Here is a 15,130-nt window from a genome sequence, read left to right as displayed (position 1 = left end):
TGCTGCCTGCTTATTGAACTGCAGCGAAGGAAGGGAGGAATAGTGCGTCTGAACTCTGACCGGCATTTCAAGCGCTTCTGGCTGCTTTCCAGAGCAAATATCCAAAAGTTTACAAATGTGGGGTGCGCTTTACATTTCATTGCTCTTGCCAAAGTTTCACTTACTGGATAGCACACTAAATATAGTAAAACACAGAGGTTTTTCTTATTTTGCTTTGATCAGTAAAATAAACTTTTAAAGATTGTTCTGGGATGAGATCCAGCTTCTGAGGCAAAGAATGGCTGGGGCTCAGGCATGATTTAGTAATAGAGTGTCAGGAAAATCAGGCTGACAGTTCTCAGGCCAGCTGCTCAATAGAAAGAATCGACCGAGTCAGGATGGGCTGAAACATGAGCAGGACCGACAACAGCATGTGCTCTTTAACAGCTCAAGTGTCAGGAACTGAAAGACAATTTTCCATTTTCAGGAGGTTCCAGATACGTCTTGGTTTTAGCAAACCCGAATTAGGTCAGCGGTGCTCCACGGCTGCGATTTGCCTTGCGCACAGCAGGAAACGGGGCTGGTCCGCAGCACCCGGCTCTGTTTGGGAGAAAACACATGGCAGAAACACCTCATGATGAAAAAAATAAAAGAAAAATTAGAACTCTATTTGTTTTGGCCTTAGAATATTTTGGAAGGCTTTCTTTGCCTTAGCTTTTTTTTTTTTTTTTTTTTTTCCTGCAGTATTTTGATTTATTGTCCTGTATTTTGGTTGCGGTTCTCTGGAAACCTTTTGGTATTGCAGCGTGTTGTATACATTACCTGAAGGTGCCAGATGCCTTTGAATCTGTGCGCTGCTGGTTGGTTCCAGTTTTTCCTCAAACATCATGTCATTTACATACAAGGGAAAAGGTAGTTTCTTTTTCTTTTTTTTTTTTTTTTTTAAGTATAGTACAATTCTATGAAAGATTTTCATTTTAAACAGTCCGTTAGATTTAGCTCAGCGGGTTGATTCAGATTAGAGCTTTGATGAGGTTGGGTGGCCAGGTGGATGCCCAGGAAGCTGGTGAGGCGATCAGAAGGCATCGGACGTGCCACAACACTCGTGCACACTGCAGTTCTCTGTAGCCGTTGAAGGAAATATTTTCTTATCAGTTAAGAGAGTTTAGGAAGGTCTCTGCTTTTACGGTATGGTGGTAGTCAAAACCCCTAAATCTTTGGGCTGTGGGGCTGACGTCTCTCAATTGCAGAAATCCATGGTGCTCTCATGTGGCAGCGTGCTCAGTTCTGACTGGTCCGTATAAAAAACATGACAGAAGTAGAGGGGAAAAAGTAGATATGTGAAAAGGTTAGGAATGTTTGTTTGAATATGAGTAAGATAGAGTAATAAATTTTGAATGGTCCAGAGAACATAAATTTGGGGCTTTTAGGCAGTTTCATTTTGCCAGGAACAAAGAGAATTGAGAATGAACCTTAAATGAGACCGGCTTGGGACGGAGGAGGAGGCCGCTGTGCAGCGCTGCCCCGCGGAGCTCCCTGCAGTGGCGGGCCGGGTGCGGAGCCAGGGGAGGCTGAGACGAGCCCCGTCGCGTGTGACTCCGCGGGGCAGGCGTTTGGGCGCTGGTACTGCGCCAACGAAGCAGGCACACGCAGAGGGGTCGAGCTCGCGCTCGGGGAAGAGGCCTCCCCGTGCAGAGGTTCCTCCGTAGCTGCTCTGTTGTGGACTTCTTGGCCATCCTGAGCTGAAGCAGCCAGCTCTGTACTGTGAGCAAGATACAAGGCGACAGTGTGTTTGTGGCTCTGGTATTTATAAGAAGAGTACAAACAAGTGGCCTGGTGGCTAGTGTGTGCACGGGGCCGAGGTTCGCTGGCCGCGGTGTGTGCACTGCAGCCAGCGGCCAGGACAAGGTGTTAATGGAAGCTGCCGCCTGTCCATCTAGGCTCTGTCACACTGTGGACTAGGGATGCCACATCTGAAGTGGTCTGAGCTTAAACTCGTGTCCCCAGCATTTGTGGCTTAAAGTGACATTTAATATGGTCTTGATTTTAATGATGCAGTTGTGTTGCTTGGATTGCTTTTGACTGCCAGTTGCTTTTAAAATATTCCAGCTGTGATATTCATATAGAGCTCCACTCTCTGATTAAAATTCTCAGTTGCCAGATAAAAAGCTCCTCCTCCTGTCTAAATAGCTTTGCAAAACAGTTTTTTTTTTCATGCAGTGCAAATCTTTCCCTGTGGGTGCCTTGCAGCTCTCAAATTTCTGTGCTAACTGTCTGCAGTGACATCTACTGACATGAGCAGAGATTGACTGCGAGGTCTAAGGGGCAAAATTTACTGATATATTAATCCAGCAGCTCTTCTATTATATTGTCATCTTCTCTGCTTCGCCAGTGATGCCACGTTCAGTATTTGGCAGTTGGTATCTTCCATAACTACCTGCACGCTGTTTCCCACGTTTCCTCCAAGTGTGGAATTCTCCTGTGCCCACAGCCAGGACAAGTGCCTTGCTGGCCTAAACCTTTCCAGGAGGTTTTGTGCCACAATGGTCGCAAAAACATGTCCAAAAATATTGCATTTAAAACGATGCTATAATTTAATATTGCTGAAAAGTTGCCGTTACTTCTTTGAGTGTTTTCCTTCCACTTCTCCTTAATGATTTGCTACATCTGCCATTGGGACACGTATGAAAATGACATTGCAAACTGTTCCTCTTGTAAGCACTGTGAAACACCTAGCAGATACTTAATAATGAGTACTTGAGGAGCATTGTACGTACGCTTGCTCATTTTTCTTTTTTAATGATGAATGCAAATTGATCAAAAATAAAGATAAATTAGGAAAGTCCTTGCACAGCTTGAATCTCAATACGTTTTCTCCTTTTTTGTCTTTGCCTTTCTAAAGGAGTTTGCCGAGTTCCTCCTTTTAACTACCCGTAGAGCACAACTTTGTCCAATGCTGTGCCTGAAAAGTATTCTGCTTGAAACAAACAAAAAAGTTGTGGTGAGCTGCCCGATGATGATGATTTTGTAAAAATGCATGTGCATCTGTCTTGCAGAAATGCTGCTCATGGATTCTCACTTATTCAGGTGGACAGTATGAAGGTCACCATGAAGGATATCTTGCAAAAGGCCTTAAAGAGAAGGAAGGGATCACAGAGAGGCTCAGGTGGGTTATTTATTGTATTTTTTAGAGGAGAGGGTGTTTTTCCATGAGGATATTTTATATCACTTTTTAGCTGTTGTGAAAGTTGCACGCTTTTTTCAGTGGGTGTTGTGATGCAGTCTGCATCTGCACTCTGAAGCAGTTCTGTGCACAGGTTTGTATTCTAGATACTGGCAAAAGGCAGACCATAGAGAAACTGCGTGATGTTTGTTGCAAAGCAGTATATCCATTACTGCAAATATTTCTTTATGATAACAAAGCCATTTGCATTCAAGTCCAGCCAGCAGTAGCATGAGATGACGGGTGGAAGTACAGTAAGGCCAGTCCTTGATAGAATTTGACTTTTAAGTTATATAAGAGAATGATGCCTAATATGGCTTTAAATAATTTAAAGGATTAGTTGTTACTTTTCGAGAAAAAGAAAAATTTACTTTCCGCAGTGTTGTCAAGGTAGTACTGTAATAGTTAAGTCATATTAAAATTTTAAAAAAGAAAATTTGCAGAACTTGCATTTATATTTTACAGCAAAACCGTTCCAGGGTATAAATGCACATTCACATATATATTAGCACATATATTTCAGAAGTATAAGGCTGAGAGATCTTTCCAGCAACAAGAAATAATTACTGTGAGAAATTGCACTGAGCCTTGTCACACAACAAAGGAACTTTAATATAAACCTATCTATATACGAGGTAAAGATAAGGATCTTGTCTTTGTAAATGAATGAAGCCTCCTTATATACCCTTAGTTTTAACTATGTGAAAAGAAAATAAACCCTTTTCTGTTTAGAAGTAGTAGTTCAGTGCAGTTTTTAAACGAGTGTATAATCCGTCATGGATTTAATTAGCTATCTTCAGATGAAAGCTGAAGTTTTAATAAAAGTTAGAAGAGATAACACAGTGAAGGACACGGATGAGCTGTCTCAAGGCCATATTCCAAGGGAACGATAAGAGCTGTAAAAAATGGCAGAGGAGAGCAATTGAATGAAGCAATGAAAATCTGATTCTCGTAAAAAAAAAAAAAAAAAGTGCACGCGAGATGCTGGTAGGGGTGTTGTAGATGAGACCCGCTCGCGTCTGCGAGCAATTTGGCGGCTGGCCAGAAGTCATTGTTCACCCTCGGCTGTGGCGGCTCAGTCCAGATGTGCCAACTGCACGTTTCGGCTTTTGCCAGCTGACTGCGCCGTTTGATAACCAGCTCTCTGGATGCCCATCACTGGCCGCAGAGATAGAATTAAATGATGATGATCTTCCCACAAGTTGGGAGAGGAAACAATGCATATAAATCTTGATTTCATCTCAGCGTGAGAAGTCTTTATCCATCATCACTCATAATGAACAAGTCGTTAGCTGCGATGAATGGTGTTCTGTTTTTTTCAAACACCTCTTTTGTTCACTTTTTGGGTGACTTTTATTTATTTCCTGGGGTCAGATTTCTCTTCCCAGAAGGGAGATGTCTAGAGGATTCACTTAGCTCAGTCTTTAAACTACTTTCCTCCTTCGTGTAACAGATGTTATTCCTTGTCCATTTGAAATTTGCTTTTGCTTTTATTTTGTTATTTTTGTTCAGTAGTTTAGAAAAGGAATGGAACTGTCATTTATTTCTTCAGCTAATATATTAATTTCTGTTTTCTTGGCACTTATGCTCAGAAGCCTGTGTAGTAACAGGGTATAGAAGCATATATATTTCTTCTTTCTTTTTCATCTCTCTTTTTTTTTTTTGATTATGTAGGAAATCATTTAAATTTTCTTACAAATTATACATGTGACTTCTCACCTCTTCGATACATGACCGGCATCCTTGCTGGATTTAAGTCTCAGTAAAAGTAACAACTAAAAACCTTTTGATCACTTCCATGTATGTTTACTTTTGAACATGTAATCTGATTTGTTGCAATAAGCCGTGTTGCTTGCAGATTTCACTTTAAGCTTGTGTGTAGATACATCCAGAATTAGGACCAGCAGTTGTAAACTTCATGAGTTGGAGTCACTGTTAGAAGAGCAATCACTCTTTGGAAAGGTTTTTGCTTGAATACCCATACTAGTGAATGTCATAAAACAAATTCTGTTCTTAAAATGTTGGTGAGCACTCGTAGTGCATTGTTCACGTTGTCATGTAATACTGTCATGTGGTGATGGGACTTCTCAGACTAGGCATTTATATATTAAATCGGTAAATCATAAATTAAAACTTTTTATTAAAATTAACTTCCCTTATCCACAACTTCCCTTATTCCCAGTTACTTCTCTTATCCAACACTGCAATTCATCAGTCAGCAGACATACATTTATTTATGGTCTTGCCTGTCATTTTTTAAAACAGCAGAAATTGCAGCTGTCTGCACAGAGGGATCCTCTTTCTTGCACTGCCCTCTGGATCTGAAACAAGCCTTTTACCATTCCCTTCTGATGCTCTTAGCAGAACGGGATAAAAATGCTGCCTAGATTAAAGGACAGTTAAACCTCAGGATGCCACTACAGTGGGCATGGATTGACTGAAGCAGGCGTAGAAAAAGATTTTGTCATCATTCTTCGTAGAACACCACATTCTTCATTTTTGGAGTGAATATGCCTCTTACTTTCATTGAGAGATGCACAGATAAATGGAATTTAAGATCAGACTATTAGCAGAGTAAGGTTCTGTGCCTTTGTCGTTTAAGTCATTATTAAGCAGTGGATTAGGATGTCAGAGTTCTGAATAAAAGATGACATAATTTAGGAAAAGTATTCCTGCTCATTCTGCAACACTTTCTTCTGAGTTGACTCTTCTGGATTTTAGAAACTGCTAACCAAAAGGAGATGTAGTTTGTTTACTTAAAGCATTTGTAATAGTTTAATAAAACTGGAATGCATATGAACTTTGCTGCATTTTCAGTGTGCCTATAGATCAGTCTTCACAGAACAAATGAATTACGTTTATAGCTTTGTTAGTTTCAAGTACTTGTAAAAGGAATTGCTTTCTGACCTATTTTCACTACTGACTTCTGTGACATTTTTCAAACTTGTCCTATGTTTATAAGAAAATGCAAACCTTGGTTGGCTGTTCTGGGTAAGAAAGAAACTGGAGAATTGCTGTTGTCTAGTTGGGAAGAGGATGTTCTGTTATGGGAAGAGCTAAGATACTAGACTAGTTTTATACAGCTGTTTTACTCAGCTAGTAGTCTGCAGTTTACAAGTAGGCTTTTTAACAAGCGATTGAAACACAAGTTCCTGAAAATCCCCAAGCCCGAGGCACCTCAGTGAGTTGATGACGACCTGAGCTTCTCAATTTCTGACTTTTGTTTAAAAATACCTTTACTGTACTTGTAGCTACCAGCCCTTGCTCCCTTCTGGAGCATGAGACTGCTAATGACAGGGAAAGTTTCTTGATGAACGGCAGCACAGAGCCCAGGTTTCTGCATGTTTCGTTTCAGTATGTGCACTGGCATTCACGTAGCTGCAGTGTGGACTACATCAGTAAAAATAATATCAATGTGTTTATTTCAGAGTTCCATTTGTTGAAAAGACCAAAGCTGAATAAGACTTTTGACTGCAATCTAACTCGAAGCCAAAGATAATTTGTTGCAGGAAGATACAGGTCAATAGATGGAGACAGAAGTGGGCTACGACCTTTCTCTTATAGAAAGTACAATGAAAGAAATGGAAAAAGCATTCTAATTGTGTCTAGCTCTATTTAGATATTATGTTAGATAAAGTTACTGCAAACAATTCAAAGTGTTTTATGTTCTTTGCAGTTGCCCTTTCTTTGTGTCCAAAAACTGCATTGAAGATATGAAAGGTATGAATAATTTTTAAATAATAAATTTTGAGTAAATCAGCCATAAATGCAGGTGTTAAAATAACCTGTGTGTTACAGCTGAGAGAACCAGACCCCTTAAGTCCTTCCATAGAGGACATGGTTGTTGCTGGAGCAGTGTTTTGGGAGCTTCATGACCTGTCCCACAACAGATAGCAGCAGGGGGTTAATGGGAGTACTGTATCATTTCTTGCCACATGCCCAAATAAAAAACTGGAAGAATTGTATGTGAATGGTGGCAAGTTAGGGAAAAGTCTGTAACAAACAGTCAGTGCTACATGCTGGAGAAGATAAATCTGCAGAGGAAATTGTTGAGGCAAATGTTCAATTAGTTGGAGTCAGGCTGGATAAACTGGGATAGGAACTGGATGCAGATATGCTGGTTTGCCTGCCTTTCAATGGGCTGGTTTCATTGTCTTTAAAACTAACTATTCTTTTTGCTTAGGAAAGAAGCAGCAAAAACAGCCATATAAGCTCTCTTATTGTAATGGATTCCCTTGTGTTCACTCATAAAATAGAAAATGTAATTGATGTTTTCCTATGGTAATGAAAAATAACTAAGTAGAATACTTTATCATCAGTTTGTTTAACCTATTGCATGCTCAGCAGCACATATTGCAAATGCATATTTTACATGAGAGCTGAAAATAAAACACTTTTGGTCATGGAATGAGCTCCCAGAGGATCCACCTCTGGGATCTCTCTTTGAATTGTTTGCAGTAACTTTATCTAACATAATATCTAAATATCTAACATAATATCTAAATAGAGCTAGACACAATCAGAATGCTTTTTCCATTTCTTCCATTGTACTTTCTATAAAAAAAAAGGTTGTAGCCCACTTCTGCCTCCATCTGTTGACCTGTGTCTTCCTGCAACAAATCCAGCGATGGACCACCTTGAGGGAGGCTCAGCAGAATCTTTGATGCAAGACAGCTTTCTCAAAATAGGCAGAACGGGAGAGGAGGAGAATAAGGTTTGGATGATACCCTAACCACGGTGGTCCAAGGCAGTGAGGAGGGAAGAGCTGAAAGCTCCATTCAGTTCTACAGGTACCTTGTTGGGCATGCCTCATTGACCTGGGCAGTGCTGAGATGCTGTGATGATGGCTCTGTAGAGTACGCTAATATGCACACATGATGTAAGGAGTGATTTGTATAATCCTGATATGTTTGGAAGACTTTGAAAATATTATTGAACTTTGTGAGCACTCCAGCAGCTGAAGGTTTAAATATAAAGTCGGTCTGAAATGCAGCAGATCTATGGGAAGGGAATCACATGCTTGAAATCATGAGCATAAGAACTTCTCATTCTTCCTAAATTTATCAGTGAAAATGTCAGATATGGTGCTGTCTAGAATTTGGACGGATATAATAATGGAGTCTTGAAAAGCCTTTTTAGAAGGTGAGATTTGGGTGGTTTAGTATTCAGTATAATTCTGCTTCTTAGAAGTCAGTCAGTCTCAATATTAACTTTAAAAAGGAGTAGACATTAGGTATGCTTTTAAGATCCCACCCTCATGTTTTGCAGAAAAATCCTGGAAGACATACAGATCGTGTTGTGTAACCGTAAAATACCAGTATCAGTATAACTGTTGATTCGCTCTACTGCTAAACCATTTTTCTACACAGTCAGTCCGGTGTGTATTTCTTCTGGTCTTACTTTTACCAATACTTACATGTTACCCAGCTAGTTAGTCCGGCTTACACTAGGAATTTAGCTTATGGTAGAGGTACTTTTTAAATCCTGCTTTATATGAAGGCTCTCAGTTAGACCAAGAAAACAGAGTTGTTCCAAGATGAAATGCAGAGACCCTTCTGTTCAGCTAGCACAGCGCAGCTCAGGCTTGGTCTGACAGCATCCCACATCGTGGGGTAGGCAAGTAGATCGTATCAGGTTTTTTATATCTGCACTAAAACCCACATTCAGTATTTTCTATAAAGCATGTTTGCATGGCTAACAATTTTAAGAACATAAGGAAGATGATGACTTCATTCTTGATGCTTTGTGTATCTTGATGCCATGGTGATTCTCGAATTAAATATGTGCAGGAACTATATGTACGCTTGAAAGTTATCTTCCCTGCCTTTCATCTGTCTCATACATACCTTTTGCTCTTCAACAAATGTACTCTCTAGGATGCCAGTGGCCTTTTCTCCGGAGCTTGACTGAATGGGCTATAAATACTAATGTAAAATAAATAAGAAGGCAAAGAGAATATGTGTAGAGGCTTTGTTTCCAAACAAATTAAGCACTGATATCTGTTTATAACAATTGAATGTTCTTAGAAGGAAACAAGAGACAAAACTAAACAATGTAAAATGCTGAAACATTAGAATAATCCTGCCTGTTTCTGGTCCGTGTCAGCCTCTCTTCATTTGAAATTTCTTGTGAACAGAGAAGCCTTGTCTGATTAATCTTGTCGGATTTTAAGTAGAAATTCTTTGCAGGATGAACATGCTACTGATTATTATTTAATAGCTCCTTCAAACTGTAAACATCCCTGAACCAGAAATGCTCAGTCCTTTTAAGAACAAAATGCTATACAAGTTTAATTGTTATAAACAGTATCTTCTGCCAACATTTCACAGACATGACCTGTATTTTCCGCAGGTTAGAGTGAGTTATTAACTTAGTATTCTGTTCAGCTTGCAGAAAGACTGGTGCTTTTTCTATAAATGAAAACAGCTGCTTTACAATAACACCAAAGTCCCTAACAGCTGTCAACTATTGCTTTTTGCATTCTTTAAAATGTGTAAAGTGACCAAAAATAGTCTAAAATAATCTTCCTTATCTGGGTAAGTGTATTATCTCACTGCCAAAGGAAGCTGAGTAACAAAGAGAAAAATTTAAGAAACAGGGATAGAACATAGAAATAAAAGCCTCCATATTGTATTTTAGTCTCTACCACAGGAATTATTTTAACTGGCCTTTGCAACTCTGGTCTGTTCCATCACCAGGTAACCCAGAGCTGTGGCGAGCAGCACAGTCTGTTACAAAACTGTGGTTTGTAGCGGTTTGCTATTCCTGTGTTTGAGATTTGTTTGCACACGGCTGTTCAGTTATCCTTCAGAACCTCGAGAACAGAAGCTCAAAGTGAGGAGCACTGATGCAAACATGAAGCTTGTCTTTCATTCAGAGAGTAACAAGGGAAAAGAGATCTGAGGTTTTTGTTTTGAAAATTCACTTTCTAACATAGCAGTTTCAGCACCGCTTTTAATGTCAAGTTTCATGTTTCAAACGTGCTTCTGAAACTGTTTATAAACACATTTTATTCAAAACGTATGCAGGAGATAAGCAAAAACTATAATACAAAGACACTATTTGTGTGAAAAACCACTTATTGTCAAGTACCCTGCCAGGCCCAAGGGAAATCGCTAGGATGCCGTCAAACTGAAGGTTTTCGTTTAAACCTGTCCCGTGGTGTTCCCATTCCTGGCGTATCGCAGCAGTTCAGATTGCACGCACGGGGCTGGGTGCTGCAGTGCCCTGCTCCATTTGTGCCCCCGCAGCTGCTAACGCAGAGCTGGCGCTGCTCGTGCCGGGGCTGCCGGGCAGGCGGTGAGTCTGCGCCGTGTGCTTTGTGCTGGCTCCCGCCAGGGCCGTCGGCTTCAGCTCTGGAGGCAAATACTGGTCTGGGGAGCCCTCGGTGTGTCTAAAGCCAGTGCCCGGGCCGTTGCTGCATGCACACTGGCTTTCCTGGAGCCTCGTTATAGATTTCAAACACAGAATCTGCGTTCTAGGACATACACATCTCAATTTCAGTTTCTAAATTACCAAAAATTAGAAACTAGCTGTCTGGGGAATAGTGGACAAGAAGAAACGTCTGGAATACGTGTACGTAGAGATACAGAGATAATAGATGAAAGGAACCGTGTAAAACCACGAGCCTGTGATTAAAGCATTTTTAAGAGATGAACCACGATTAGAAGGAACTGTCACTTAAGTTTGATTTTGTCATTGGATGATGATAACCGAGGAGCTTAAAATTAAAAGTAAATATGTTAGAGTAGGCGATGCATATGTTTGCTCTGACTTTTGGAGATGGAAGCCCCAGCATCTGTGACAGTGAAGAGCCAATTAATTTGTATTTCCTTGTGCTTACATGCGTGCTTTTCTGCTTAATGGTGGTTTTGAGTTTCCTTGGCTCCCAGTGCTTTGTTTTGGATAATTATAGCATTCCTGCAGAGTTTGCTGCCCTCGGTTATAAATGGCTTTACCTGGAAATACTTAGAAGTACAGTTTTTCCTTGCATTACGCTGTTTACACTAGCAGGATATAAATTTAAAAACATCAATACGTGTAGATCCTTGGCCAGACTTTCTCCTGCTTTCTGCCCCCTTTTCACCAAAGAGGAAATCTATTAAAAAAAAAAAAAGATGGCTTAGGTTTAAACATAGAGCCCCCAAATATCACAACTTTCTCCCAGTTGTGTCTGTCCCATTGCCAGGTGCAGCGAGGAGCTGGCTGGATTGTTTGCCCATTATTTCTCTAGCAAAATTTCCTTTGGGTTGGTATTGTGTGGTGTGAGCACCTCTGTGCTGGCGAGGGTGCGACAGAGGCTGCTTGAAAGTTTTTCCTTCTGCCCACAATCTCCACCTCTGTTTTGCAGCAGTAATAATTTATTTCAGTGCGCCCTTTCTCACTAGCCCTCTGATGCTGCGCAGATGCTGACGTGACGGGGGCAGGGATGCTGGTGGACGTGGAGCCGCTCACAGGGAATAAAGTTTGTGAATAGTTTGTCAGAATAGAAATAGCTCGTTAGTCCTGTGCATTTGGGCTGATGGGGTCTGGACATCAGCCTGAACTGTTGAGGAAAATTTTTCACGTCTGGCCTCTGAAATTAAAGTGAAATATTAGACCGAGTCTATTTTAGAGCTGTTGGTATTGAAATCATACATTTATTGGTTCTTCTGGATTGGTAATAAAGCTGTAATTTATGTGACATTTTAAATTCTGCAGTTCAGTGTTTGGATGGTAGAGGTTTTTTGTTTATTTTATCCACTCTGATGAAAGAAGATACTACTCTTACACCAGGTGCATTCATGGCACCACCTCCATCCTGCTAGCTTTTTGTGAAGCTTGCAAAGCACCCGCCTGGGTGGTTATATTACGCTTGTTGCAATACTATTGCTTATACACCCGTAACCGGGGGAAAGCACCTTCCTCACTTTATAATTCAAGTCAGCAGTGCAGAGACTTTACGTTGATGTACCTCACAAATAGCCTTCTATGCCTGGATCTCAGGGTCTTCGTACTGGTGCCGTCCTTTAGGCAGCAGCTCGTGGAGGGGACCTGTGGTGTGTTAGCCGTCGTGTGTGCTGCCCTGTCACTAACCCGCACAGACAAGTACCTGCACGTTGTCTCTTAAATTTGTGATCAACAATACACGTTTTATATATGCATATAAAAAATACGGCTGTTGTGGTTTGGCCATTGGTATATTGTGTTATAGATAAAACACGATGATTCCTTTCTGTTTTCAGCTTTATTTAGAGCTGTGATGCTAATGTAAAAAGAATAAAGGCCTGCAGTAGAAATTAAATAAAATACTTCTGTTAATATTCTGCAGACTAGTTTGCTGCTAGTCACGCTGCATGCTTTCTGTTCTACAAAAGAGCAATACATAAATGAAGTGTGTTTGTTTCTTTTTAAGGGGCTTTTGACTAAATTCTTTAATTTCACTGGCTGTCAAGGTAGTGTTAAGTAAAATGGGTTTGAACTGCTGCAGTTTTTGTGTACTGGACTAGATGTCAGAAACCTTTGCCATCACTGGAAATTCTGTCACTCTGGATTTACTATCTGTTTCCCACAGCTGAATTCTTAAGCAGTGTGATTTAACACCTTGGCTCTCCATCAGCCGGTCCTGGCATTTATTTGAATGCATTACACCACTGGTTTCCATAAACTATTTTACAATTGTTTCATATAAATGACTGTTTATTTCTACAAAAACCATCTGTATTTCTGCGGAGAGCAGCAGATAACTGTGTGTAAAATTTGGTAATGTCACAACAGTGCAAGTTAAGAAAAAGCAGATTGGGCTAAGAGAAAAAGTCTCATGCTTGTGCATATTGTTAAAAGTTTGTTTTCACTATTCAAATATCTTTATTAACAGTATTTGCATTTGTAATGATAAAATCTTTATTCCACTTCAGAGGTGTTGAGGGGCTTTGGAGATTTTTAACGGATAAACAGATTTAAGATGTCCTCATAGCAGTAGGATTTGAGATGTAAACATTCTGGCTTTACAGCTATTTCCTCTCAAACTGTTTACATATTTTCTGTTGTTTTATTGTCATTGCCAAGCACACAATGAAATCTTTGCCCCTTCTGTCACGTTCTAAGAAAAATCCTACAGCGGGAGGCCTGGGACCTCTCTGTGTTCTCAGTTTCTTTGCTTTCTGCAGTGTATTGATCCCTCTCCTTCAGTCTTCTTTCGTTTATAATTTTTGACCCATCCTACAACCAAAGGTCAGTGTCTAGCACTGATGGGAAACCTGGTCTTCCCCTGCGCCTCCTGGGAGCTGCGTTCCAGTGCAGACAATGTGATGGCACAGTTTGCCAGCTCCCAACCAGCATCGAATGAGTGTCCAGATTGAGCTGTTTTACTTCTTCCCTGTGCCACCCATGGGCTGGCAGAGCGAAAGCTGGAATCCAGCAGTCTTACATTTAGCAAAATTGATATTTTTTGACGGACTATTTGAAATGATAGAAATACATAAACTTCCTCTTTTTTATAACCTTGTAATAGCTGTAGCATATTTCCAGCAATAATAAGAAAGTGGTAACAAAAAATAAATACAAACATACTTTAAACTAAAAAGAAATCACCCTTTCAAAACCTGGGATTGGAGCAGTAAAGCAGTAAATCATGTATCCTTGTGAAAGAAGAAACTTAAAATAGGGAAGTACCACAGACATCAACATTAAATGTTTATCAGATGTTTTATTTTGACTACTTTCCTGTCTTACCTCTCTCACATTCATTTTTGCTTACTTACTGTCTGCCTGGCCTCTGCTGCCATGACCATTAGGCGATGACTGCCAAACTGTCCTTAAATTTCGCATTTCTTGTGTGCTATTTTGGAACTGCAACTGCACACGTGAGATAGTGCATGCCTGGCACTGCTGCAGGGACGTTTGCGGTCCTGCGCCGGCACAGGTCAGTGCCAGGTGCCTGCCACCCTTCCTGGTGGTAGGACGCTGCTCTGTGCGGGAGAGAGGCAAAGCAGGGTTTGGGAAGGCTGCGTGTGTGCAGGAGAAGGGAGAGCTGCTTCGTGTGCTGCGAGTGCGTGGCGCTGAGCGTCAGTGCAGCCTGACCCCTCTTGGTGCGCCTGGTGCTGGTCTCAGGGACGTGGAGATCCTCCAGCATCACTGCGTAAACTTCTAGGATTGTTTTGGGTTACGGGCCAAAAACTAGCATCCTTCACACCACAGATGTTCAGGCAGCCTCACAGCTCCTGGCACAGTGTTGGCTGACTCACTGGGGACAGTCTTCGTCTGCTGTAAAACCAGACAAGTTTTGCTACCTCTGCTGAAGCCCAGCAGCCTGCTCCCCTCCCAGCTGCTCCCGCGGCAGCTTCGTGTTCTGGAGGCTGCAGTGTCCTAATTCCAGAGCTTTTCTGTACAGAGGTGTCTGAGGAGCTCTGCCTATAGAGTAAGTTTTAAAACGACTCCGCAATGGTAACAGATCACCGTGACCGGACAGCAGTCACTGAGTTCTAGGAGAGCTGGGATATAGAAATGCTGCACTGTTAAATGTGACGTGCGGTGTGGTCCTCCTGCCGGCCTTTCTCTCAGGGGTGTGGATGGCAGCAAATACATCTCCTGTTCTTTGGAAGAGTACGAGAGACCAGCATACCTTGGCTTCCTTACTAAGCTCACTAAAATTTTAGCAAAAAACAGAATTAAAAGATAACATATGGACATATGCAGTACTCTGAGGAAAAAATCGGCACAGCCTTTGTAGAGGAGGTTGTGCCTCGCAAACGTGAGCAGCCGTTGAGGAAGCCAGAGACCATCTGAATGAGGCTGATGTGTTTTATATAGTATGCTTAGATTTCCAAAAAGATTTGACAAAGGCTCATAAAGCAATTAAGCTGTCACAGGATGAGAAGGAGGATCCTCACATGGATTAATAATTGATTAAAAGACAGGAAACAAAGAATAGGAATAATGGCTCTCCGT

At 41.1% G+C, this 15,130-nt stretch overlaps 1 protein-coding gene across 4 annotated transcripts in view; it reads left to right on the top strand.

Moving 5' to 3' along the window:
• MAPKAP1 (MAPK associated protein 1) overlaps positions 1 to 15,130 on the top strand; it is a 105,943-nt gene that overhangs the window by 57,899 nt on the left and 32,914 nt on the right. For all 4 annotated transcript variants that reach the window (XM_040531580.1, XM_040531581.1, XM_040531582.1 and 1 more), the window contains exon 7: positions 3,036 to 3,145. In XM_040531580.1, the coding sequence (XP_040387514.1) occupies positions 3,036 to 3,145 (110 nt within the window). The remainder of the gene's footprint in view (positions 1 to 3,035; positions 3,146 to 15,130) is intronic.

Source organism: Cygnus olor, chromosome 19, assembly GCF_009769625.2.
Source record: "Cygnus olor isolate bCygOlo1 chromosome 19, bCygOlo1.pri.v2, whole genome shotgun sequence".
Lineage (NCBI taxonomy): Eukaryota > Metazoa > Chordata > Aves > Anseriformes > Anatidae > Cygnus > Cygnus olor.
This window is presented reverse-complemented; position numbering and strand designations above follow the sequence as displayed.